Source organism: Eptatretus burgeri, chromosome 2 (genome assembly GCF_056783735.1).
Source record: "Eptatretus burgeri isolate ZD-2024b chromosome 2, Ebu_testis_v1, whole genome shotgun sequence".
Classification (NCBI taxonomy): domain Eukaryota; kingdom Metazoa; phylum Chordata; class Myxini; order Myxiniformes; family Myxinidae; genus Eptatretus; species Eptatretus burgeri.
Genome location: NC_140962.1, coordinates 82,538,110 through 82,565,973, shown reverse-complemented (window position 1 = coordinate 82,565,973; position 27,864 = coordinate 82,538,110). Strand labels below are relative to the sequence as shown.

Here is a 27,864-nt window from a genome sequence, read left to right as displayed (position 1 = left end):
CCAGAAGTTTGATGGCTGCTTGAAGATCCTGCTAGTCAGCTTGAGTGAAATAAAAAGCCCGATGGTGCTGAGGTGGTTCTCTAATAGCAGCCAGAGAGATGTCTACTTTGACAAGCATGTGGTCAGATGAACCGATTGGAGTGGAGGAAAACCAGCAGATATTTTCAGGGAAAAGCAGATGTTATTTCAGCCGCCTTTGGCCTCTGGTGTCAGCCGATGGGCCAGTGCAATTGGAACTAGAACGGCACTCATTGGAGCATATACCTCCGCCAGACTGAACAATTTATGTTTTATATCCCACTGCTGGGCTGGATCTGCATCAGGCCTTAACCAAAATCTAATCGGCTTACTCTTGTCAACTACCCAACTCATCCACCAAGTTTTGTCTTCACCCGTCCCCAACTTCTTGAAATATCTTGCTGGATTTATTTTTTGGACCAATCTCTCAATTGTGAAGAATCACTTTAAAAACTAAAAGGGCTCTCCATCGAGTGCATACCTCCGCCAGGCTGAACAGTTTATGTTTTGTCTCCCACTGATGGGCCGGATCTGCATCCGGACCTTTAGCAAAATCTAATCGGCTTGTTCTCATCACCGAACCAACTCATCCACCAAGTTTTGCCATAACACGTCCACAACTTCTTGAAATATTGTGCTCCATATCGTTTTTCGCACCATCCCTCAATGGTGAGAAATCACTTTAAAAAAAACAAAAAACAATTGAACCTCGTATCCGGATCTTCAGCAAAATCTAATCAATTCGTCGTTGTCACACAGTCAACCTGTCCACCAATTGTCATCTGAATCTGCTCATAACCTTTTGAGATATCCTGCTCACAGAAAGACAAACAGACAGATAAGAAAGATAGACAGAGAGGAGTGAAACAAACAAGAGCAAAAACATAACCTCCGTCCACCTTCGGTGGCAGAGGTAAAAATACTATCTGTTGGACATTGAAACATACCCTTCTTTGCACAATAATGAAAAAATTAGTATGCTCAGTGAAATCGTCGTGACATAAGAAATACATGAGCACATTTAAATGAGCCTTTTCGTTTATCCATGAAAATCAGATTCTAATTGCTTGTAAAAATGGTTGTGGGCCATTTTTATTGCACATTTATGAGGAAAAAGGGGTGTGTGGGGGCAGTTGGGTGCAGCGAATTCACAAATACCAATCGTTGTGCAAAATTAGCCATTATTGTAAAAAAAAAAATCTCTTTTTAAAGTTTCTCTTCAATAATAATGGGAAGACAAATCGCACTTTTTGCCTTCTGTACAAGAAATATAAATAAGTGAGTGCACAATATTCAAGGCTGGTAGCATAGCCTTCAAGTGTGTACACACCTCTGAGCTGTCTTGTCTGGGTTTGAATCTTGTGCAAGCTATAATTTGTCATCCTGGCGTTTCACAGGCAGGGTGAGGAATCATTGTGAATGTCGTCCCTGGGATTGGCGTTAAACTCGACGTCCTGTCTGCCAGCATTAATTGGGGGATGTTAAAGTTCCCACGGTGTCTTTCACAAATAGTAGGCGAGGGGAAAAAAAAAATGCAGCACCCTGGACAAATTAGAAAATCCTTCTCCAATCTAAAGGGGGCACTGCATCAGAAGAACAGCCATGCCCTCAGCAAATGATGCTACCCACAGCCATGTGCTGCATACCAAAGAAGAAAAAGAAGGGTACTGTATATTCAAAAGTTTGGGGTGTGGGTTCGGACTGGTTGCTATTGAGGAGTGTGGGAAGAGTGTAGGAGGAAAATCAAAAATTATATTATGCTTGAGTACATAATAAACATCATAAATAGATGGTCACTTGTAAAAGTTACCATGCATGTAAATGCACAATAAAAGTTAAAATGGATCACAAGTAAGTGAAGGCAATTATGACTGAAAGATAGAGTTGTCTGTGCTGGGGAGACAAGTGGTACTATCTATTGTTGCACTAACACTGTTGTTTTCCCAGTAACAAGTGTGATGTATGTGTGGGAATGTTTTGTTGGATTTTAAAAACAGGATGTTAACAGGTGCCACGGGCAAAATAAAATATGGCATTCTTTGTTACTGCAGTGGGAGCCAAATGGAACTCAGACCTTGGCGTGTTGCTCCTTCACCAGCATGAAAAAAGGCCAGTTCATTGGAGTCGACTGAGTGGCTGGCACCATCTTGCAGCACAAAGCGTACACCGGAGAGACGCAAGCCCGCCAGTGGACCATTCTCAATAGATGCCAGAAAGCCCTAAGTAAATAAACAAATGAAGAAGAAGAAAAAAACAACTTAGTAGAGAGGGAAGTGATTTTAGAAGAGCCTATAGATGAAGAACTATGAGAGAAGAAATCTTGAAGCTAACACGATACAGTAATTTGGAAACATTTTGCAATAGGTCATATAGACATGGTATTATTTAATATGTTAAACGGTAAAATGGTGGAATTTTGACTTCCCCATTCTCCCTTTTGACCTGTATTTCCCCATTCTGTCCCCATGCTCGAATCGTCTCCCAACCTCTTTTACAATTTCTCCCCTCTCTTTTTTAATTTCCCTGCTCTCCCTTTTCTTTATGATTCCACTCCAGTTTCCTCCTCCTTTCAATTACATTTCCTCAATTTCCCAACCCTTCGCTGGCCTGCACCCCTCCTTTCCTTTGTATACATGTCCCGAAATAGGATCCTTATCGTTGAAGTGGTGAGTTTGTTGTTACCTTCTCAATTGCGGGCAGGAACTGACGTGAGATGTTCATACCATAGGAGCTGTTTATGAACTCAACATTCAAGTATTTTTCAGGAGGCAGAGGTTCAAGCACCCCGATAACTTTCCCATACTGCCCTGCTCCACCGCTCTGCCTTTTATGTGTGTAAGAGAAGCTGACAAAGAAATGAGGCAAGTCAGTCAAATACTTACGGAGAAAGTCAGAAGGTGAGCAACAGGTGTACAAGAGAGAAAAAGGCAATGATTTGGGGGTTGGAGTGTTGTAGCTAATGGAGATGTTCAAGGCCGAGGAGGCAGGCTGCTTTGGAGGAAGCTATGGCAGGTGTAAATGTGGAGTACTCGGTCACAGTGTGTGTGCTGATTGAAAATTCCTTACTGAACGGGCTCGGCAATAGTCTCACGGAAAGCGACTTTTGGTTTTCCTTGAATACACTTGCAATTATATTCACGCTCCATACGCTAAGGGAAGGAAAAAAAAACAAACAAAAAAAAAAGGATAAAGTGAAAAATATTCAGGACTTGTTGATGATCATGAACAGGAACCAGCACTGTAGAAATCTTTGAAGAGCTCTCAATCCCATTGTTCTTTGCTCTTCCAATATTTTTTTTAATATCCAACTTCCAGCCCCACCCATACCAGAACATTTCCTCTGCAGAACCTGATACCAATACTCCAAATCACACAGTATACATCTGCATGCAACTTTCTCAATTAATACTTCCTCTCCATTACCTGTGCATAGATCTCAAGATGAAGTTCTCCCATGCCAGATACAATCGTTTCTCGATTCTCTGTGTCAAAATTCACTTTGAATGTAGGATCTTCACGTGTGAATCGTGCGATGCCCTTTGAAAATTTGTCCACATCTGCCTACACCACCAGAAGGAGAAAAATATGGAGTCAGCGAATCAAGATCATTCTTAAAAACTATGTAAAACTTCATCAGACCTTCAGGCTCACACAGAAACACATACCTTATCGGCAGGTCGCATTGAAAGAGAGATTACTGGTTCAGGGATATGGATAGATTCCTGCAAGAACAAATTTTCATCCCATCAACATTACTACCACAATCTTGTTAACACAATGTACAGGACAAACTAGAAGGGCACTTGGTAGAGCACATACCTCCGCCAGGATGATTAGTTTACGTTTTGTATCCCACTGATAGGCTGGATCTGGATTCAGACCTAAAGTAAAATTTAATCGGCTTGTTCTTGTCACCAAACCAACCCGTCCACAAAGTTTCGTCCGAATCTGTCCATAACCTTTTGAGATATCGTGCTACACGTCGTTTTAGCCCCGTCAGTACTCAATGGTGAAGAATCGCTTAAAACATTCTCATATCAGGATCCAGATTCGGACTATCACCAAAATTGTATCACTTCTTCCTTGTTATATACCCAACCTGCCCACCAAGTTTCGTCTGAATCCGTCACAACTTTCTGAGATATCCTGCTGTATGCCATTTTTGGCCGTATCTCTCAATGGTAAAAAATCACTTTAAAAATTCTCGGATCCAGATACGGATTCGGATCTTCCCTATAATCTAATCATTTCGCCTTTTTCTACCAAATTTCATCCGAATCCATCCACAACATTTTGAGATATTTTGTTCACAAACAAACAAAAACAAACAAATAGACAGACAGCGGTGAAAACAACCTCCATCCACCTTCGGTGGCGGAGGTAACAATGTTTGAAACACATTAAAAATGTTCTTCTGAACTTGTGGGCCATTATTCCAAAGAGGGCCTGCAGGGTATTTCTTGCTGAGTGATGCTATTTCTCAGTGAAAAAAAAGACAAGGAAAAGTGTTGAAACAGGGGTGCATACCATTGACAGTTGCTTGTTATCTGCAGAGGAGAAGGTATCCCCACTGGCACAGTCAACACCAAAGATAGCACAGATGTCTCCAGCAAACACCTCATTGACATCCTGTCAAATAATGGGTCTCAAATAAAGAAAAGAAACAAATTTTGAATCGCTCTTCCTTCCAATGCAAAAGGACCAAGGCGAATTTTCCTGAATTTGTTGATTTGGTACATCACATGTAGTGCTCATTACAATCTTTTATGGCAAAACTGGTACAATACAGAGTTGTGAACCAAACAATAATAAATAAATATATATATATATATTTAAGGATGTGGTCCAGCAGGAAAAATGGGGGATAGGTGAGAATACTTATTTCATAGTGCATGTTGGAATAAGTGTGTGGTTCCTGTAATTAATTAAATATGTTGAGCACGTGTTTCGAAAGATCTAGTCTCCTCTGCCCAGTGTCTAAATCTAAGCCCAGCCTTTTCCCCCTCCCTACAATATCAAGCTTTCCCCATTGTACATCTGTCTTCATGTGTTTTTCCATTCCAAGCAGCAATCAATGCGACCCACGGCAACAGTGACACAATGGGCTAGAGGTCAAGACGTGCTGGTAGACATGATCATACATCAGGGGTCACCAAATATTTGTGATCATGAACCAGAACCAAAATTTCCCAGTACATTGTATAGGTGTGTGTGTGTTTTGTGTGTTTTGTGTGTTTTGTGTGTTTTGTGTGTTTTGTGTGTTTTGTGTGTTTTGTGTGTGTGTGTGTGTGTGTGTGTGTGTGTGTTTGTGTGTGTGTGTGTGTGTGTGTGTGTGTGTGTGTGTGTGTGTGTGTGTGTGTGTGTGTGTGTGTGTGTGTGTAGCCTTTTCTTTGATTTCTATACAATTACACACTCCTGCAAACTCGTTGGGGGTACTCAATGTCAGGTCACAGGCATAAGTAAATAAAATTCCTTGGGCTACATGTGATCAGGTTATCAGATACATGCACAAAATGTTTTTTTAACCCCCCCCCCCCCATCTCCACAATGAAATTCTCTGCATGTGTGTGTGCGCGTATGTCTGAAAATCATAGAAAAGAAAAAACAACTGGGCCAACCTCCACCAAGTTTTGCAAACGTGTTTCAAGACATGCGCACAAATAACAACCCCCCCCCGGGGAAAGGAAATTCTCTGCATGTGTGCACTCTGAAAATCATTGGGAAAAACGACAACTTGAGACCTCCTGACAACATGAGACTTAGGAGAAACTGACCTTAAAAAATTACTCCTGTGTGGGGGTGACGGTCATCTCTATAATGGCTTTTACTATCATAATCGATGAACCGTTGCCAGATATCTCCTAAAATGACAGACTGGATAGGTTTTGAATATGGCAACTTTCACAACTTTCGTGACCTCGTCACCTTGACCCTGACCTCGAATCTGGGAAAAAATATGTCGTTGGGTATCACTCATCGACCTCTACCCACATACCAAATTTCATCAAGATCGGAAGTAAAAGGTTTTCTTTGTACCGGGAGGTGTTTTTGACCATCTTTCAGGTTACGTGGCGGCCAAACGGGACGGAAATTCAAAAATCTGTCCGGTTAGATACAAGATAATATATTTTACTATCATAATCAATAAACAGTTGCCAAATATCTTGTAGAATGGCAGACGAGATAGGTTTTGAAAATGGCGATTTTTATAACTTATATTTTATATATTTTATAACATGCACGGATTTTTATATTTTATAACATGCACGGGATAGCAGTACAACATAGCTGGTAGCAGACGACAGACCGTACATGGGGAATGACAAAAATACGCATTGTGCAAAATACAAGTGGTACTATGGAACGCCAAGACTTCCCAAACATTGTCGGCATGTCCGCTAAGTGCCACAGCAATTTCATAGGGATCGTGTGACGGCAAGCCGAGTTTTTAGTGTGCAAACTTCGTATTATAATCGAGAGAGATATATATATATATATATATATATATATATATATATATATATATACATATACATATATACATATACATATATACATATATACATATATACATATATACATATATACATATATACATATATATATATATATATATATATATATATATATATATATATATATATATATATATATATATATATATATATATATATATATATATATATATATATATATATATATATATATATATATACCTGGTGTTGGCGCAGTGGTTAGGGCAGCGGCTTGAGATCCAAAAGGTCTTGAGTTCAAGCCCCGTTGGGCCACTGAATTAATACACCAGGGGGTTGACTCAGCCTGTCATCCTTCCGAGGTCGGCGAAATGAGTACCAGTATACTGGGCCGGTGTATACCCCGGTTAAAATAGGTGTACCATATCCCTGTGTCGTAAGAGGTGACCAGGGTTGCGTCAGGAAGGGAATCCGGCGTAAAACATGTGCCAAATCACTATGCGGATCATACGGATGATCCGCTGTGGCGACCCCTAACGGGAGCAGCCGAAAGAAGAAGAAGAAGATATATATATCTATATATATATATATATATATACATATATATATATATATATATATATATATATATATATATATATATATATATATATATATATATATATATATATATATATATACACACACAAACATCGAATAAATAACCTCCCTCTTATTCCAAAGTGTATCATTAGTCTTCTCCTGTACAATACTGTACCTGCAATTCCTGCGCATGCATCATGACAAGACGAGACACCCTAACTCGGCGCTGCGTGCGTGTGTTGTAGATATTCTGTCCACGTTGAAGATGTCCTTGGTATACCCGGAGATATGTGAGCTGTCCAAAACGCCCAGCCTGCAAAAGCTCCATGTTATCAATACCAATAATTAAGCCCATGGCCGAGAAACCTACAGCTCGAACCCACAAATCATTCAACCCCACCCACACTAAACTGCATAATATTGACCCCAAAATATCACTCCTCCCACATTTCCATTTCATCTCTGACCCACATCTTCAGATCAATGGTATGGAATCTACTATCTCCATCTGTAATAGAATTAGGCCCAACGATTCAGAGAGACAGATGCACCAAGAAGAGAAGATGATGGTGAGATGGGGTGAAGACAGGCATGCTGGAGGAGTTGACCAATATGCTTGCAGAGGAGAGCAAAAGGTCAGAAAATGAACTGGAAGGAGAGCCAAGAGGGGAAGATTGCAAACCTCTAGTTTGAAGGCAAGCCCCAAAAAAGGACAACTGTCATCTCTTGCTGGGTTGAGCAGGATCTTCTCGGTGCCTTCATTTCTGTGAAAGAGGAAAAAGAAGCAAATGAAGGAAATATTGTTGTGGGGCTGGGTCTCGGTGGCGAGCACGACCGCAAGATGGAGCAGTAGAGTCGGCTCCACCGAACACCCGGAATTTATAAGTCGTCACCCCGGATAACTCTGGAGCCAACGGGTCCCTTATCGGACCGAAGATCGCCAATAGGTCGACCACGTGGGATAGGGTTAATTGCCAATTTCAATTTACCTAAATACCCACGTCGTCCAAACTACCGGGGAAATTCACCCGCGGCAGGATCTGCACGATCCGGGCCGTTACCGAGCCGGATCCGAGTCGTACCCCGAGCGGAGAGTACCAGAATCCTGCCGAGCCGATTGCACGATTACGGCAGCAATGAGGCCTCCTAATTCCTGTTCACAGCGCAGCAAACCAATTATAGAAAGGACAAGGACGAGCTGGGACATTCAACAATAGGAGTATTTATTTTACAATAATCGGGGAGACGAGGGGAGCACGTAAGGGGAGAGTTATCACGACTATAAGAAATGTAAATAATGTACAACAAAAGCACTTAACAATTCTACTTTGACAAGACAGGCCCGCACACAGACACACACACCCAAAAAAAGAAAATGGACCCGCCAGGTCTTTATTCGGCTCTCCAGCCGAGGATAGTTCGGCTGGGAGTCAGGACAGCTGGCTACCTGGCCAGGACGTGCAGCTGGTCGTCCACCCCTTTCCAGAGCTCCGGTCGCCAAAGGACGGACCAGGGCAGCCGAATCCAGAGGAGGTGAGACGAGGTTATCTCCCTTGATGAAATGGTCGACCGCTCGCTATAGTGCGCAAGATGAGACACCTCCGAAGCGCGGGATGCAGTCCGCCGCAAACCCAAGCAGACACGCTTTTTGAGACACCCGGGAAGCAAACTCTTTACACTCGTCCCGACAACCACACTCTCCTCTTCAGGAGGGAGGGGCCTCTTCTCCTGGCCACTCGCCTCCTGATTGGTCGGACCCATTGTGAGATTCCCTGGCCGTCTTACATTGGACGGGCCCACGGTAGGCGGGGAAACTCCCACCCTTTTGGGTGGAGTCCCGATCGGAGGCGTTTGTAGCTCCGCCTACCTCCTCACCTCCGGCCACGTGCGTAATGGCGATGGTGCTGAGTGGGAGATGGGGCGGGTGAGACGCCCGCTCCTTGCCAATTGGCTAAAGAGGGACGCCATGCTCATGTTAAACTCCACCAACGCACGCGCTCGCCGGCGAGCGCGTGAAGAATGCGGTGAGCAGTGTTGTTGTAAAAGCGAAGATGGGCGTTGTTGTTGTTTTAAGTGATGTAAAAATCCTAACTGTAAAATAACTCTGCAGCGCACGTACAACAATTAATTCCCATGAGACTTGGGACGGGACCCTAACTAGAAACACATACTTATCGATATAACTGATCTATAAGGACCTGGCTTTTGTATGCAGTAAACTTCCAAATTTGTAACAATATTAGATACATGAAGAAGCAGAACGGCACTGGGTAAAGCGCACACCCCCACTCGGCTGAACAGTTTACGTTTTATATCCCACTGATAGGCTGGATCTGTATCCGGATATTAACCAAAATCTAATTGGCTCGTTTCTGTCACCTACTCCACTCATCCACCAATATTTGTCACGGCCCGTTCATAACTTTTTCAGATATCATGCTACCTATTGTTTTTGGCCCCATCTCTCAATTGTGAAGAATCACTTTAAAAACATTTAGTATCCGGATTCGGATCTTGACCAAAATGGAATCAATTTTTCCCTTTCAGACACCTAACCTGTCCACCAAGTTTCGGCCGAATCTATCCACAACGTTTTGAAATATCGTGATTATACATCGCTCTTGGCCCCTTCTGTCAATGGTGAAGAATCACTTTGAATTTTAAATATTCTAGTATCCGAATCACTAAGTTTTGTTTATCACTAAGTTTATTCACTAAGTTTTGTTTATTCACTAAGTCTATTCACTAAGTTTTGTCCGAATCCATCCATAATTTTTTTGAGATGTCATGCTCTCAGCTAGAACAAACAAACATCAGCGAAAACATGATCTCCATCCACGTTTGGGCGGCAGAGGTAAAAGCAAACAAGCAAACACAAACATGCAAACACACACAACTCACGGGAGATTATGGGTTGCATAGTTTTTGATCTCGCTGGGATTGGGCAGGTATTCGCTCACAGCATTCAATACAGGCTGCACCCCCACATTCTTCAGTGCTGAACCAAGCAGTACAGGTGTGAAGGAGCGAGTAATCGTCGCACGTCGAATCGCAGCCTAGTGAGAAAACAATTTCATGAAAATAAGTCGTATTTATACGAGGTCCAGCAATGAGAAGCAGGAAAGGATCTTGAGTTTTGAAACATTCTTTGAAACCTTAATTTGAGGCAGCGTAGGAGAGCGGTCATTTAAAAAGAACTCTGCGATCTCCTCATCGACATCAGCAAGGCAGCCAATCAATTCATGCCGTGCCTGCACAGCGGAATCAATGATGGCCGATGGCACTGGGCCCGTTTCCACCTGCTCTCTATAGGGCAAAGGAGTCATGCAACATTTCATTGAAAATTCTTTGTCATATCGACATTATAATGTGCAAAAGTGAGGATAGTGTGATATGAGGGGTGACATGCTTTTGGCATAATGAGCAATGGATTTTTGGCACAGCATATGAAAGGGAAGGAGGGAAGAAGGGAGAAACAAGGCAAAGAAAGGCTTCTCACCCAAACATCCCCTTGAAGTAAATGGCATTGTTATCCAACAGGTCCACAGCTCCATGGAAATTCCCTTCAGAGCCCAGCGGTAGCTGAAGTAATGCTGCATTATGCTTCAGCTTCGAACTGAGTACACACAATGCATATAGTCACTGATACAAAGTGGGGAACAGAATGATACCGAGTAGATCTACTTGAGTAAACACTACTGAGGGTTCTTCATAATGCATGAATTAACAGTGTATGATACTATGAAATGAGGTGGTGTGTAATGGGCAGTGAGTAATAGTGTTGGGGGTCGGTGGCGAGAACAACTGCTAGACGGAGCAGTTGGGCCGTCTCCCACCGAACACCGGGATTAAAAGGTCGTCACCCCGGATAACTCCAGAGTCGACGGGTCACTTAAAGGACCGTGGTCGCCAATATTTTGACGGCGTGAGGTAGGGTCCACTTGTCTATTCCAATTTACCTAAGTACTCACGCCGTCCAGCTACCGGCGAAGCCACACCCTCGGCCGACTCTGTCCGAACCGAGTCGCATGTACTGAATCGGGTCCGGCGTAACCGAGCGGGAGTTACCAGAGCCGTGCCGGTCCAAATGAACAACTTATGGCACAGACGGCCTCACTATTTCTCAAGCCCGCACCGTGCTGGGTCAATGAAAGAAAACACGGACAATGAACTGGAACATTTAACAGGGGTTTATTTTACAATAATCAGGAAGGGAGACACAGAGCAGACTTGAACACGAATAAAATGCAATGTACAATGAGCGAAAAGCACTTCACAATTCTACTTAACAGACTGGCGCCACACACACACAGACAGACAGACAGACAGACAGACACACACACACACACACACACACACACACACACACACACACACACACACATACACACACACACACACCCCGTCGGGTCTTTATTGGATCCTCCAGCCAAGGAGGATAGGTCAGCTGGGGAGTCAGGGTCTGGCCGGGTACCTGTCCGCCTCGTGCGGTTTCTTCGGCATGCACTTGTGGGGTTCAGGTCTGTGGAGGGGAACGGTGATCCCTAACTCGAGCGCTCCAACACAACCCACCACGGTGGGACTCAAACCCACGATCCAGAATCCAAATGAGCGCAGCCAGGATCCACGAAAAACCTGGCCAGCCCAGAACGAAGATCAACCACCACGAGCACCAACACGAACAAGGAACCCCGGAAAAGACCGACTCCAGACCGACTTCAAAAGGCTTGCACACCCAAAGGACCAACAAGACCAGACCAACGCTTCCTTACCGCTCACTCTCCTCTTATCCCCCCCGCCCCCCCCCGCGGGTGGAGGGGAACCGCTATGAGGTAACTTGCCTCTGGATTAGTCAGGGGGGGGGGGGAACATTCCATCTCGCTGGAGCAGGGTTAGTCCTGAGGTGATCTCGCGCCTGATTGGACAGGGTTTCGTGGGGTGATGTGCTGGCCATCCGTGATTGGACAGGGGGGAACCCCCTCCTTTCCTGGGTGGAGTCGGACTCTGAGGTGAGGAAACCTCCGCTCACGTCTGTGGTCGAACGCACATGGGCAATTCGTCAATGGTGCGAAGTAGTGAAGGGAATTGATGTATAAAACTAACTAGAAAATAACTCGCAGCGCACATACACTTAATCACTCATTAAACATAAGGACGGGACCCTAACTACAAACACATACTTATCGAAATAACTAAGCTTAGGGACTGCTGTCTGTTTGTGTGCAAATGGCTGCCAGATCCGTAACAATAGTTGGTGTTTTAGTTTTGGTTTCCTTGACTGAAATTGTCTTTTAATTAATTCATAACATTCCACATTGTGAAATTATGAAGCGATTATACAACGTTGATCAAGGCATCTTTATCAGGTGTTCATGGTATGGCTGTTCATTTGTGATAACTACTGCACTGGATATAGGCAACCAGCCTTCCCATACGCAGCTTGGCCAAAGACTATCAGTAGCAAGGAAGGGCGATGTACTGTATATTTGAAGCTGTCCGGAAAAAGTGTTGTTTTTTCTTTTTTTTTTGTGATCTTGATTTAGAGATGCTATATTTACTACAATTAAATATAGTTATCAGAAATTTAAAACAAGTATTTAAGGAAAATACATTGGTTGGGGGAGGGGGAGCACAGCCTGAGAGGGAAGAAGGGGGTTAGGGATAGAGAAGGAAATAAAAAGGTGTAGTTTATTTACCCCTTTACTTCGTTCGTACCCATTATGCGCATTAAATTCTTATTATCTATACAATAATATGGTTGTTCATCCATCCGCCCGTGTGTAACATTCCGTTCCACCCATTGGATGGACAGCTCGCCTGACTCCACCCACAATTTCAACCTGACAAATTATACGGCCGCCATGTTGATGCTTACTGCTATGCGAAGCCAAAGACATCTTCGGAGCTGTCATATTCACAATCGCCATGCCCTGCCTATAAGTTTTCCCTTCAGTGTAAAATGACCAAAGCGATAGTTGAAAGGATTTTGAGTCGATGGTGTAACGGGCCTTGTGAAAATAATGATGTGCAACATTTCACGGATCTTGTGAAAATAGGCCTCAGCAACTGAGGCAGCGGTCTGTTGTCTACACACCACCTAAGTAACTATGTGGCATTCTCACAAGCAGGGCTTTTACCGAGGAGGTTACGTGGGTCCTTGCAAAATAGTTCCGACTATTTTGTCTTCAATGACGACCAGGGACCATAAAACCCATGTCATTATGAAGGTCTTTGTCCGAGGACTTCCAGGAATCTCGCGAGATTGTGAAAGAAAACATTCGTTATTATTTACTTTAAACGATGTTGTCTTAACAATATGTATATGTACGTGTATATATGCATCAGGAAGAAGATAATTGGTTTGGTCATTTATTGGCACATTTAGGCTGCACATGGTCATTTGTGAGTTGCAATTCCACTGGGTTTCTGCATATCATGTGGGATTGTGAGTTGGATTGGCAACCATGATGGGCCATGACATTAAGGAGTTGTTTCGATTGCCATTTCTGTGAAGTCAGTGATAGCATGATAGGGGAGGGAAAGAGTTAAATATTCTGCTGTTTTGATGAGGTAATGAAGAAATATGTAATGATTGATGTGGGAATGCCCGTTTGCTTTTATGAGTTGGAGGAGGGTGAGGACAGAGTTTGGGTTGGGAGGGGGCGAGGGGAGAAGAAAGATGCAACAGAGTTGGGAGGTTGAGGCTTTAGGGGAGGGGGGAGGGTTAAGTACTATCATGTCCACGCCTGTTAAGACCGATCTGGACAGATCGCCAAATGGTTCTACCTTGGAGGCGAACACGTGATCCTTGGAGATTATATTGTGTGCGGGACCGGGGGCGGCAAGCACGTACCAGACGCGTTCACCCGGGCGGAGGACAAGGGTTTATACTCAAACCCACAACGAATAGACAGACACAAGCAATCTTAATAAACAAGGGTTTAATGGAAATAAATCAAACGTGATAATAAAATGTGAGGTAAATTAAAGCCTAAAGTGGAGGTGCCTCGACACACAGTTACAAAAAGAACAAGGGGAAAGATAAAATAAAATAAAAATCCCTCCTTTATTCTGGCATTTAGCTTCGTCCAGAGATGATCCATTTTGGACCTGGCGTCGTCGAAACCGCGTCATCACTGCGCAGGAAAATGCACCCGAAAATGGCGCCAAGCCGTTCTCTGGGCAGGAAATGTATGTGAGGTATTCGTGTGGCAGTATTCGATGCCAGGGCTCGGAAACTGCCGTGCAGCTTCTTTTCACAAGTGAATATGCAGACCGATCCTCTCTTGCACCAGGCCATTAACAATGATCACCCATCTTCCTCCTCAACCATGTGACGAGATGATTTCTGAGGCACCGTGATAAGGCCACGAGGCACGCTCTTTTTCCCTCCTCAGAAATGTACACGCTTCATGACTCCGCCGAACAGTCAATGGTTAGCGTTTTGCTCCAGCACGCGTACAAATTTTCCTCAGCACGAACACGAGAATTGTGCAGCCTTCTTCACCGTGTTGAAGGGAAGCCAGGGAGCGAGATCCTTCTACCCCTAATAGCATACCTCACACAACTCTCTTCTCATCTCTGGTCCTTCCGACGTCACACCCATCAATCACCCACCCCAGGGGCGTGGTTTGCTAGTTCTAGTTGTCATTCCTGGAGGCAGTGTTTTCACCTGCTTGGACCGTTTGGCTTGATTGTTGTTGTGTTAAGGACGTGATTGCTTTTTATTGCCAGTCTTGTAAATGTAAATGCAAAAATATAGGAAAAGGTCACAAGGGGCAATAACACACTGGGAGATATTATCCTTAAACCCTACGTAATTAACACAGCACCGTCCCACATGCGGTGACACGTAACAACTTAAGCTGACAGTTCTTCCTACTTAATTTACATCGAAATGTCTCCTGCTTACCCACGGACCATGCTGCTCAATACAATCCTACCTTTGCTATGAAATTCCACCATCTACCCCACAAACATAACAGTACTTTGGTATTGGGGGGGGGTGTTGATTTGAAGTGGGGAAGGGGGTTGAAGGCATGGAGAAGGGATTCACGCCTTCAGTTAGGAGGGGGAGGGTGAGAACATGTGGATTGGGGGGGGGGGTAAGAGCAAAAATCGGACAGGGTTGGGGGAGGAGGTTGAGGCTTTCGGGGGGGGCAGCAAGGGGAGATGAATTATGGTGGGGAGTGGAAAAGGGTTTGAAGGCTTGGTTGGAGTGGAGAGGGGATTTACGCTTTAAGGTTGGAAGGGGGAGGGTGAGGGCTTCCATACAATAAAAAAAAAATCAGGTGGGAGTAATTAAAACCCATGCTATCTACCTGGCAAAGGCCTGCCTGTATGCATGAATGGTCACACATGCAGTGTCCTTTGCACCCCTCCAGTCAGCTCACTCTGAATCTGATTTGTACGTGCTGCAGTCCCCGCAAAAGAGGGGAAGGGGTGGGGAGCAGGGGGAGGGATGGGAGAGGAAGAGGAATGGGAGAGGGAGAGAAAGAGAGGGACAGGAGTGGGAGAGGGAGAGAGAGAGGGACAGGAGTGGGAGAGGGAGAGAGAGGGGGACAGGAGTGGGAGAGGGAGAGAGAGAGGGACAGGAGTGGGAGAGGGAGACGGGTTGGGAGAGGGAGAGCGAGAGGGACAGGGGTGGGAGAGGGAGAGAGCGAGAGGGACAGGGGTGGGAGAGGGAGAGAGAGAGGGACAGGGGTGGGAGAGGGAGAGAGAGAGATAGGGGTGGGAGAGGGAGAGAGAGGGACAGGGGTGGGAGAGGGAGAGAGAGATAGGGACAGGGGTGGGAGAGGGAGAGAGAGATAGGGACAGGGGTGGGAGAGGGAGAGAGAGATAGGGGTGGGAGAGGGAGAGAGAGATAGGGGTGGGAGAGGGAGAGAGATAGGGGTTGGGAGAGGGAGAGCGAGAGGGACAGGGGTTGGAGAGGGAGAGCGACAGGGACACGGGTTGGAGAGCGAGACCCAGTGGGACAGGGGTTGGAGAGGGAGAGCGAGAGGGACAGGGGTTGGAGAGGGAGAGCGAGAGGGACAGGGGTTGGAGAGGGAGAGCGCGAGGGACAGGGCTTGGAGAGGGAGAGGGAGAGGGACAGGGGTTGGAGAGGGAGAGCGAGAGGGACAGGGGTTGGAGAGGGAGAGCGAGAGGGACAGGGGTTGGAGAGGGAGAGCGAGAGGGACAGGGGTGGGAGAGGGAGAGAGAGGGACAGGGGTGGGAGAGGGAGAGAAAGAGGGGTGGGAGAGGGAGAGAGAGAGGGGGAGAGAGGTGGGGGAGAGAGGGAGGGGGAGGGAGAGAGAGGAAGGGGATATGGGAGGAGTCAAAGAGAGAGTCAGAGGGGTGGGATTGGGATGAGAGAGGCAGAGGGGTGAGAGAGGGAGAGGGGGGAGGGGGGGAGGGGGAGAGGGGGAGCGAAGAGTGTGGAGGTAGAGAGAAGAGTGGGGGAAGGGGAGGATTCTGGCAGATGTGAGGTCCAGTTTAATGTCCATCCGAGAGATGGCACATACACTGATGAATCACCCTACCTGTGAAACACCGGGATGACAGTTTATAGCTGGGTCGGGATTCAAACCCAGGCTCGACTGCTTAGAGCAAGCGAGTGTGCGTACGTCACTGCTATCCTGCCTTGATGTGGCGATTCATTGCTTTGGAACTGAAAAGATTATTTTACTCATTGTAATCATCTAATTCATTTTGCCTTCTTAATGCCGGAGATGTCCACATGGACGACCGTGTCACGGTATCACCATGGAAGATTGTGGAGATCAAAGCTTGAAGAGCACACCAAGCAAACACTCCAACAACATGGTCAAAGAAACTATAAAAAAGGAGACGTTAATTTTTTTAGATGTATTTTTCAATGCCAAAGTGACAGGTTTTATCATGAAAGAAGATCATACAAAAAGGGGAAACGCGGTGTGAAATAAAAGTGCACATTGAAGACAATGGAGATGAAAGTGCAGCTGGGAATACGTTTCCAATAAAGTCAAGTTTCATCAAGGTTAAACACCTGGCTTGGTGTGTAACCTTCATCCGCAATCACTGATTTGAAGACAGCTGGAATTTTTTCAGCAGCAGCATAATCTGCAGCAGCAGCTTCCCCAGTCAACTTGAGATTGTGGGACGTATGGCGACTCTTGAATCGCTCAAACCACCCATGACTGGCAGCAAAAGCACTGGATCTTTGGTATCTTTGGTTAGATCGTCATACAAACTCCTCACCTTCTCTTGAATGACCATTCCAGACAAAGGTATGTTTCATTGTTTCTGATGCTCTATCCACATGGTCAGCATCTTCATCATTTTCTCAGTAGCATCAGGCTGAGATTAAGCAGTTCAGGTATCACTGAGATTCATTGTTGTCCGAGTGCTCTTACCGATTTTATCATGATTGTCACGAATGGTTCTCAATGTGGAATCAAGAAGTCCCATCTGTCTTTGAATATCAATGCTGTGCTCACCTCTATCAAACCAATCTAAAACTTTTAATTTCACCTCCAATGGATGAGACCTTCTTGACGACTTCTTCACTTGATCGTTATCTCCCATGCCACTTGTTACACGCTTTGCAGCATAGTTTTGGGTGCTGTGAGTGAACAACTCGCTCAGAATGACGGAGCGCAAACGATTCGCATAGGATGACATAAGCTCTGTTGTTGTTGTATTAAATCTGGGCAATAGCAAAAACGTGTTTTGAGAACATAGGTAATATGAGGATCACCCGCACACTATTCAGTGACAGTGAGAATATTGTGGAGTGCTCGCCAAGTGGCTTAAGCACTCAAGGAAGCACTCCAACAAAACAGTTGATAAGGAACGGCTGTCTCCCGGAGCTCCCCGGAGTGCTCCCCGAGCACTAATATTTATTAAACACCTTCTGGAAATGTCAAAAATGACAGAATTTGACAAATGAACACTGTTTTTAGCAGTCAGAACTGCTGCTAAGTGCAATTCTGGAAGGGAAATTTTGTAATTCGGCTTAGTTTAACAGATTCACGAGGTTATGGCATCTGTGGAAATGAAATAAAGCCACAAATACTGGTATCTCCAGGCGTTTATAAGCATTGCAATGTATCCAGCGATTAATAGATATGATGATCAGGCATTTGATAATATGAGTGAGGAAAGTGAAAAAAAACTATCGTAAAGAAATCGTTGCGGCTTGTTCAAATCCAAGGCATTGTTGAGCAGGCCAAACAAAATGGTGGCTTAAGACTCTTGTGAGCTGACAGAGGGCTGACCAAGATGGTGTGCCACCATCTTGGTAAGGCATATTTTTTGTTTTTTCGTGATGAGCACTCCCAAAATTATCTTCAAAAGGTGTGTTTAAATAAATGCAAACACCAAATTTTCATTCATGCACCACCTTGGAGTTTCCTTCGTATGCATGCAAAGTTTGAGGCACTAGTTTTAATGATTTTGGAGTTATTGAGGAGACTGACAGACACACACTTCCATTTATTTTTGTAGATTTGCTGAATAAAGTATATGCTGCAAAGAAAACCTAATGGATGTTTGTGTGGTATAATTTTTTGCATTGTATCCCATGAATATGATTCAAAACATGAGCATTCATGAATCCCAGGAAATGAATGAGGCAGGGATTCTCAAGAAATGAACAAGATAGGGAATCCTAGGATGGCACTCGTATGAAACACCCGCTCCTTGCGGGAGAGTAAGACGATCTGACCTCTGACGGTGGTCAGTAAAGCACTTGCACTGTGCCACACGTGCAGTGCAAAACTGCAAATAATCTCCACAATCGATTTGTAATACCCTCACACCACCACCTGTTGGTGCTATATCGTACACATAGCGGTTGATAACAAATAAACATCTTTCTGCCATGTTTTTCAGTTTTATTATTTAGGATATGTTTGACTCGAGATGCATGGTACCTTTGCATTTTATGCAAGTGAATATGTAGTGACCTTATACTGTACAAAATTAAGATTGTACAACACAAGCAAATGTGTACCGTATGTGAGAAAGAGTGCGTTCATGGCTGGCTCCTTGGCGGTCCATTTTGTTGATGAATGCGAGCAAGGGTACCCCGTAGCGCCGGCTTTGCCGCTCCACCGTGAGGGTCTGACACTGTACTCCCCCGACTGCACATAGCACCAGCACGGCGCCATCCAGTACCCTCAGAGAACGCTCTACTTCCACGGTGAAGTCCACATGCCCTGAGTAAAGTACATGAAACATGATAATCCTCAGTGATAGTTTTGTCTCACCTTGGAAAAAGTAATAGAATACCAATGAAAGAAAATACTGTTTCTAAACTACTAATGCTCAGTTTTTTTGTTTTTTTTAAATCAAATCAGCACAAGAGAGTTGCATATCATTAACATTAAGTTATAAGTTGTTAAAAAAGGGATTGGGGGTTGATTAGGGGAGGGAGGGTTGTGATTGTGTGGAGTATTTTTCAGTTGCTGATAAATGTACAAACTTTGTAATTGTCAGATCCTCTTTTGGATGCAACACAAAGTTGTGGGTGAGGGTTTGGAGCATCATTGGGAGAGGGTTTGGATATGCTGCTGATGAAATACCATCTGTAGGTTATGAGAGGAATTTTGAAATTTGGCCATGTTGCCGGCGATAGCTCGACTACTCTTCATGAAGGACACCGTGGGATATTTAATATCCACCGACTAATGCCAGCACATGGGACACCTAGTTTAACCTCCATCCGAGGGACGACACACAGATTGATGCATCACTCTGCCTGTGAAACACCAGGATGGCCGTTTATAGCTGGGTCTGGATTCAAACCCAGGATAGACAGCTTAGAGGCGAGTGTGCGTACCTCTCGGCCATCCTGCCAGCCTATTTATCAGATGCTTTGAAAAGAGTAAAGGCTGGAAACTTGTTATCTTACACAAAAGCCATAAGGTAAAGAGACCCGAGCAGCCATTAATCAATATGGTACAAAATGAAAACCAAGGCAAAAATACTATTAAGTTTCATGCTGTTTACATGACATGCGCACATCACTTATCTGCCATGAACATGATGCACACTTTTCCCATGGTGTGAATGTACTGCAGATGCTATGTCTCAGGCTGTATGGGTTAGTACTGTACTATTCATACACGGTAAAATTAAATTGAAATGTGCTGCATGCTTGCACTATAAAGTAATTATTTTCGTGAATTGAATTCAAGCTTTTGCAATTAAATTTTTTTTTCCAAATCGTGCAGTCCAACACGTACAATTATATTCATCATAAGTCAGAACCTAAAATAATCAGACAAGATGGTGTGGAGGTACACACTTCCTTTTCAACTATCTCATCTGGGTTTGATTCTCGGTCAGACGATAAACTGTCAGATTGGCGCTTAGCAGATCAGCAATAGTTGGTGAACATGAGAGATTTCACTGTCTTTTGACCAAAACAAGAAGGTGCATCATCACTAGCACCCTAAACAAATTCCAAATTCCTGTTCAAATTAGCTCCAGTTCATGAACAGGCCTGGCAAACCAAATAATGAAAGATTCAGGCCAAGCTTGAACACTGTGCATGCTCTACAAGCTCCCAACTCCAACTTAATGGGAAAATAGCATAAAAAGAGTCAGATCAAAAAATTAAACACCACGAGTGGGGCAACCGTGGGAAACCCACGGGCATAGACATGTATGACATTTGGACTGGACCTCTTCATATCTGATGCTTCACTCATGAAAGGGGGAGGGTGAGGAGGAGGAGGAGGAGGGGGAGAGTGGAAGGGGAGGGAGAAGGGAGGAGGGGGAGAATGGAAGGGGAGGGAGAAGGGAGGAGGGGGAGAGGGGAGGCAAAGGAGAGGGGGATTTTGGCAGATGTGACAACCAGTTTAACAGAACACACATTGATGGGGGAGGGAGCGGCGAGGATAGGGGGAGAGAGAGGGGGAAAGAGGGGGTGGAAGGGAGGACAGGGGGAGGGAGGGAGGGGAAGGAGGAGGGAAGAAGAGGAAGGGGAGGGAGAGAGGAGGAAGGGGGTAAGAGGTGGGGGAGCAGGAGGTGAGTGGAGTAGCAGAGGCGGGGAGGGGAGCGGCAAGGATATGGGGGAGAGAGGGGGAGGGAAAGAGGGGGTGAGAGGGGAAGGAGGGGGAGGCGGAGGGAAGAAGAGGAAGGGGAGGGAGAGAGGAGGAATGGGTAAGAGGTGGGGGAGCAGGAGGGGAGTGGAGTAGCAGGGGAGGGGGAGAGGAGAGGATCATGCACAGGGGAAAGGAGAGATATAGGCAGGTGAGGGGTGGGAGAGGGTGTGGAGTAACTTAATTCCACCTTGACTTGATCGACTTGAGAGGGGGGACAACTTGCCTTGATTGACTTCCATAAAATACACTTCACAAATTGAAAATTCCTGAAAACCAAATGTTATTAATAAATTATTGGATTCTATCGTTAGTCCACAGATTTACTTTATTAAAAACAAAGTTTTTTGAAGTATCGTTTCATTATGCAGTTGGAAAAGAGTTCTCACTCACCTTAAATAAACTCTTTATATATATATATATATATATATATATATATATATATATATATATATATATATATATATATATATATATATATATATATATATATATATATATATATGTACCCCAGGAACATTAAAAAATATAATTGGACTACAGCCTGAACCCCAACTTCACTTTTCCCTCACAGAAAACCCTACCCTCACACTTAGCTACTCCCCCTCATTTCGCTCTTCTACTTCCCCTCCCTCCTCCCCTCCCCACATTGTGTCTGACTAGATACATTCAAAACGGTGTCACAACTATTTTCCAAGCAGGGAGCCCCACCCTCACTCTTGTACTCCCCCTCCCTCCTCTCATTACTCCCCTTACCCTCGCTCTTCTCGTTCCCCTCTCTCCTCTCACTACTCCCCCTCCCTCCTCTCACTACTCCCCCGACCCTCACTCTTCTAGTTCCCGTCCCTCCTCTCACTATTCCCCTGACCCTCACTCTTCTTTTTCCCCTCCCTTCACTCTTCTGCTTCCCCTCCCTCCCTCTCACTGACTGCTTCCCCTACCCTTGCTCTTCTACGTCTCCTCCTCCTCTCACTACTCCTGTTGGTGTTACCCTCGCACTTCTACTTCCCCCCTCTCACTACCCCCTACCCTCGCTCCTCGACTCCCTCTCCCTCCTCTCATTATTTCCCCTACCCTCACTCTTATACTCCCCCTTCCCTCACTCTTCTACTTCCCCATCCTCCTCTCCCTCTCTCCGCTCACTACTCCCCCCTCCTCTCACGACTCCTCCCTCCTCTCACGACCCCCCTCCTCTTCACCCCTTCTCTCCTCTCCACCCTCAGCACTCCCCCTGCCTCGTCTTCCCCACATCACGTTTGACCAGGTACATTGAAAAGGATTTCACATAGTATATGAAAATTACATGTCCTCACACATGTGAAATACAGCTTGTTGATAAATCCTGTACTTGCACACAATTGAGCCTTGAAAACTTCACGATTTTTTATTATTTAAAAAAATAAAAATTTATGAAAACCACGATTTTCTTTCCTCTGCATTATGAAACCGTACCTTTTTGGGCGGTGTATAATAGACCGCTGCTGCGATCGCTGACATACATTACTTCAATTTCTTTGCATGAGTTGTAATCAAAATATACCTTTGTTTCTTCAAAAGGTAACTGTGATAAAAAGGTAACTTAATGATAACTCTCTCTTCCCACGTCGCGTCTAACCATATACATTGCAAACGGCTATTAGAATGCATTTCTGTGTATAAACGCCAATGTTCGTCCATTTTCTCACCTTTTGCTGAAACTAAAACTTGAGCCATCTTAAGGACCACAAAAAATGAAACCAGAAGGTGAATTAGAGTGAAGATATAGCCATGAGAGAGTCTGAATGGACTTTATATTACAGGCCTTAATTTCATTTAAAATGCATTTTTATCTAAAAACGCAAATTTTCTTCCACTTTTTTGCATCTGAAACTTACACCATCTTAGCGACTACAAAAAAAAGAAATAACATATTGAACTAGAACTACATTGTCGATGGCACACCATCGCATATTCCCGCGCGTACTGCTTTGTCCCATTAACACTCGGTGAAATTTTATCTTGCAAAATGGATTGACTATTCTTTTCTATTTGATGCGCTTTATGACGAAAGACTTACTATGTTACTAAATCATAAGTCATTGCAAGCATGTCAACATTTCATGAAACATGAATTTAACACTGTCCAGCAATATAGAACTGTGCATCAATTTAATCATAGGAATGAACTGTGTATAATATTAATTATAATTATTCATAATCAATTAGATAAATACAGTAAAACCTGTGACTGTTTGTCACTCATGGGGGCCACATAAGTAAGTTCTTTATAAAATAATTTACCATGTACAATGGTAAATACACTTGAAAAAAATCAGCCCCCATGACCCCACCCCTCTGGCCCAGCCCCTAGGGGTCATATCAAAAATCCGACAGTGTTGTGCACTTCCCCATACATATATCTACTATGTCCCAAAGTTTCAAGTTCCTATTTCAAACAGTGTAGGAGTAGTTACAGGGTAAGACAGATGGACGTACGGATGTACGGACGGACGGACGGACGGCAGAGACAATCACAATATTCCCGCTTTTCTTCAAAAGCGTGGGAATAATTAGAGTTAAGATAAAGCCGTGCGAGCCTTACAAAAGAGGCTCCACAGGGCAGAAAAAATGGCGGCGATTTGATTTTGAAGCCTCACCTTGAACTGAGAAACCCCTCCCCAAATGGGTATACAGACCGGCACAGATTATATATACAGTATGTATATATATATATATATATATATATATATATATATATATATATATATATATATATATATATATATATATATATTAGGTCTGTCCATATTTTTTTTTTCGGAATTTTCAAGGGGCTAACCCGAATTTAGGTTGATATTTATGAGAAAAAAAAATATATAAAAAAAATATTAAACGAGAAAAAAATTTGTCTCGGGGTTGCTACCAGCTGTCAAAAATTGTAAAAAAATGTGCATTTTTATGTTTTTTGTATTTCTATGTCAGAGATATTTTTCATGAAATTTTTGCGTGCTTGCTGGTTGGTTCGAAGGTGAATAACACGAAAAAATGTTTTTGATCCCCAAAAAGTGTTACATATGTCCCGAAACGTGGCTCAAAAATGGGGAAATTTTCCATTTTCAACATGAAATTATGTCTTTTGTTCTTGTACTGACACGGCTTGTTGTACGTACGAGATATTTATTGTTTAAATCTGTTGTATTGTCTGCTCATTACTCCATTGAATCACTGAGTCCGTCAGTCAGTGACTGACTGACTGACTGCCGTCAATTTCAGGTCTGGTATCCGGTCATTCGGGCATTTAGCGAAATTGCCTTTCGTGAACTAATGATAGCTATTCTGTCGGTTCAGAATATATACTGAATTCAGATCATACCGCTGATGGCTTCTAGAGATCATGACACCCTGTAGCTGATTGGTTCTCTAGAGGGAGAACTCAAGGGAAGTAAATTGCCGTCCAAACGAGAGGTTTTGAAAGTGTTCTTTCATCATAACTACAATGAAGGAAAAACTGCTCGTGATAGTGCTACAACTGTAGCTGATATGATCCTAGTATTTTGGGATAAGGCAAGAATTCCTTGTCAGTTGAAGAGAAACTTGATACCCACGATTGAAAAGCTAGTGGATGAATATAAAAAAGCTGAGGAAAAACAAAGAAAATAAACAACAAAGGTCTGAAGGACTACAAGAAAAAGAAGATAGATTGAGTGATGATTTGGACAATCTGTTTGATGTGGCACATGCCAATGCACTATCTTTGATAAAAATCGGAGAAGATAGACTCTTTTTGTTAGCACAGAGGGAGAAAAGAAGAAGAGGGACAACGGGCATAGTAGATGCTAAGCTAGCGAGAAGTGAGAAAAAAGCAAGAAACCGGCTTGAAGCAGAAATAAAGAAGAGAGAAGCGGAAGAAGAACGGTTTCATCAATCATCAGAGAAAGCTGTACTGGGGTCCAGTAGCGAGAAAGAACAGCTTGGTGAGGACCCTTTGCCAAGTACATCTACATCTACGACCCCACCAATGGCAAAGAGGTCGCGAAAGTCTGTGATAAGTCCACAACTCGCCTCAGCCCTTGATAGGGCTAAAGTCAGTGATAGCAAGGCCACGTTTGTTCTGGCGGAGACTGTCAAAATCTCGGACATGAAGTAACAGAGTACACAATCAGTCGGTCTTCAATTCGTCATGACCGGTGCAAACATAGAGAACAGTTTGCAGGACAGATAAAAGCAGAGTTCACTGTAGATGTACCTTTGCGAGTGCATTGGGACGGGAAATTGTTACCGGACATGACTGGAAACGAGAAGGTTGATTGCTTGCCAGTCCTAGTGTCAGGAAAGGGTGTGGACCAATTGCTTGGTGTTCCAAAGATTTCTACATTGACGGGGGCCATGCAAGCTCAAGCGGTGTTTGACATACTCAGTGACTGGGATCTGTGTCCTAAAATTGCTGGTCTTTGTTTCGACACAACCAGCAGCAACACGGGAATTCATAACAGGGCATGCGTTTTATTAGAACACCACTTAGACAGGAATTTACTTCACTTTGGGTGCCGCCACCACATTCATGAGCTCATCCTGGAAGCAGTTACCGTGGTGTGCCTCGGTCCTTCCACAGGACCAGATATTTTGCTATTGAAAAGGCTTCAAGAGCAATGGTCGTACGTTGATCAAACAACCTTCAGAGCGGCACAACCTACAGAGAATCCTGGAGAATTTAATATTTTAACAAAAGAGGAAATCATTGAGTTCGTGAACGACCAATTGAAAGAACATCAGCTCAGAGAGGACTACAGAGAACTTTTAGAGTTATGTATTGTCCTTGTAGGTGGTGAACCTGAACGAGGCTTTCACTTTCGTCGTCCGGGCGCCCTACATAGAGCCAGGTGGATGGCTAAAGCTATCTATTCCCTCAAGCTGTAGTTGTTTCGTGGGCAGATCAAGTTGACAAAGAGAGAAGAGAAGGGCCTACTTGATCTGGGCCACTTCCGAGTACAAATCTACGTCAAAGCGTGGTTTACTGCCCCGAATTCCATCTCGGCTAGTGCGAATGACTTGACATTGTTAAAGCGAATGGATAAATATTCCGAAGTGAACGTTGATATATTTAAGGCAACGGTGAAAAAGTTGCTGGGACAGCTGTGGCATTTATCGGTAGAACTGATACCATTATGTCTATTTGACCGAAATGTGTCAATTGAGACAAAAATAAAAAAATATCTCAAACTCTAAAAGAACAAGACGATGACGATGATGAAGCACCGAAAAGAGCTGTTGTTCACCAGAAAGATATGATGCGCCGAAAACTGGAAGATTTCACATCTCCGAGAAGCAGAAGTTTTTTTGATGTACTGCATTTGAACTCTGACTTTCTGCACAAAGACCCGGATCAATAGGAAACTGAAGATAGTTTCGTACAGAGCCGTACTATCGTCAGCAAGCTGAAAGTTGTGAATGACTGTGCAGAGCGTGGTGTAGCCCTGGCGACTGAGTACAACAGTCTTATTATGTACGATGAGGAGCAAAAGCAGTACCGATTACAAGCAGTAACTGATCACCAAAAACGATTCCTGGACTGTAAGAAATCAACTTTGAACAAGTGAACTATAGCTCTTGTCCTGTCTGTTCAAAGACTCTGTAAACTGCGGAGTTCGAAAAACGCGAAAAATACATAAAATCTTGATTTTTTAGACTTTTCAAGTTTCACTGAGACAGACTGGAAAAATCTTGCCAAGTTCAACACTATTTTTCTGCAGTATTTCAGATTCTAATGCACCAGAAAACATCATACATTACATGTTAATGTCATTTTGGCATTGTGGTGAATTAACGTGAATTGAGGGACATGACGCGGGATCACATGTTGTGCGTCTCGCGTATAAGGGGAGGTCTCTGCGGCACGAGTGATTGTCCCCGGGGCATTGCTATTGACATCGGCTGTCCACTTGATGCTCGTTAACTGAAGGTGCTCATTGACTGGTGAGAATGGAGATTATATCGAACTCCGTGCTTACGCGGATTGTCTGCCATGGTTAACTGCACATGTATACGTTACTGCTTATGTACTCCTAGCTGAACCTGTATTCCCCGGTGTGCCCACAGAAGCGGCTCCAATCAAATGGAATAAAGCCTAAACTCTGAAGGTTCATCTCTCGCTCTCATTTCAATTTATTCCATTTAATTTTCTCGGCTCTCTCAACCAAAGATGGACAAGATCTACAAACCAGAGAGGTTCGACGCAGACCCGAACGCGGCTGACGCAGAAATGAAATGGTCACATTGGTTCTGTTCCTTCTCACACTATCTGACCATCATCGCGGAGGGAGCTGACAAATTTGCCGCTCTCGTGAATCATGTCTCGCCCAGCGTGTACAGGCTCTTCTCGGAGTGCGACACTTACGAAGCAGCGATCGAGGTGCTGCAAGCGCTCTACGTGAAGCCCAAGAACGAGGTATACATACGACATCTTCTCAACACACGCAAGCAAGCAGCCGGGGAGACAATCGATCAGTTCCTGCAAGCTCTGAATCAGCTGGGAAAAGACGGCAGCTTCCGGGCGGTAAGCGCCGAGGAACACCGAAAGGAAGCGACCAGGGAGGCATTCATCCAAGGACTTAGATCAGCCCACATACGGCAACGCTTACTAGAGAAAGCGCAACCCACTCTTGACAAGGTAGTCGATCAGGCTCGAGCGATGGATACGGCTCAGCAGCAATCTGAGTCATTTGGGACACCGATGCTGCTCATGA

General features: G+C 44.2%; 1 protein-coding gene across 2 annotated transcripts in view; it reads right to left on the bottom strand.

Annotated features, from left to right (window-relative positions):
• Positions 1–27,864, bottom strand: part of GFM1 (G elongation factor mitochondrial 1) — a 56,470-nt gene that overhangs the window by 10,661 nt on the left and 17,945 nt on the right. For both annotated transcript variants that reach the window (XM_085870062.1, XM_085870060.1), the window contains exons 4-15: positions 19,048–19,252; positions 10,573–10,689; positions 10,229–10,379; positions 9,975–10,129; positions 7,756–7,837; positions 7,249–7,386; positions 4,546–4,647; positions 3,684–3,740; positions 3,442–3,579; positions 3,085–3,167; positions 2,701–2,863; positions 2,093–2,237 (exon numbers count right to left, since the gene is read on the bottom strand). In XM_085870062.1, the coding sequence (XP_085726188.1) occupies positions 2,093–2,237; positions 2,701–2,863; positions 3,085–3,167; positions 3,442–3,579; positions 3,684–3,740; positions 4,546–4,647; positions 7,249–7,386; positions 7,756–7,837; positions 9,975–10,129; positions 10,229–10,379; positions 10,573–10,689; positions 19,048–19,252 (1,536 nt within the window). The remainder of the gene's footprint in view (positions 1–2,092; positions 2,238–2,700; positions 2,864–3,084; positions 3,168–3,441; positions 3,580–3,683; positions 3,741–4,545; positions 4,648–7,248; positions 7,387–7,755; positions 7,838–9,974; positions 10,130–10,228; positions 10,380–10,572; positions 10,690–19,047; positions 19,253–27,864) is intronic.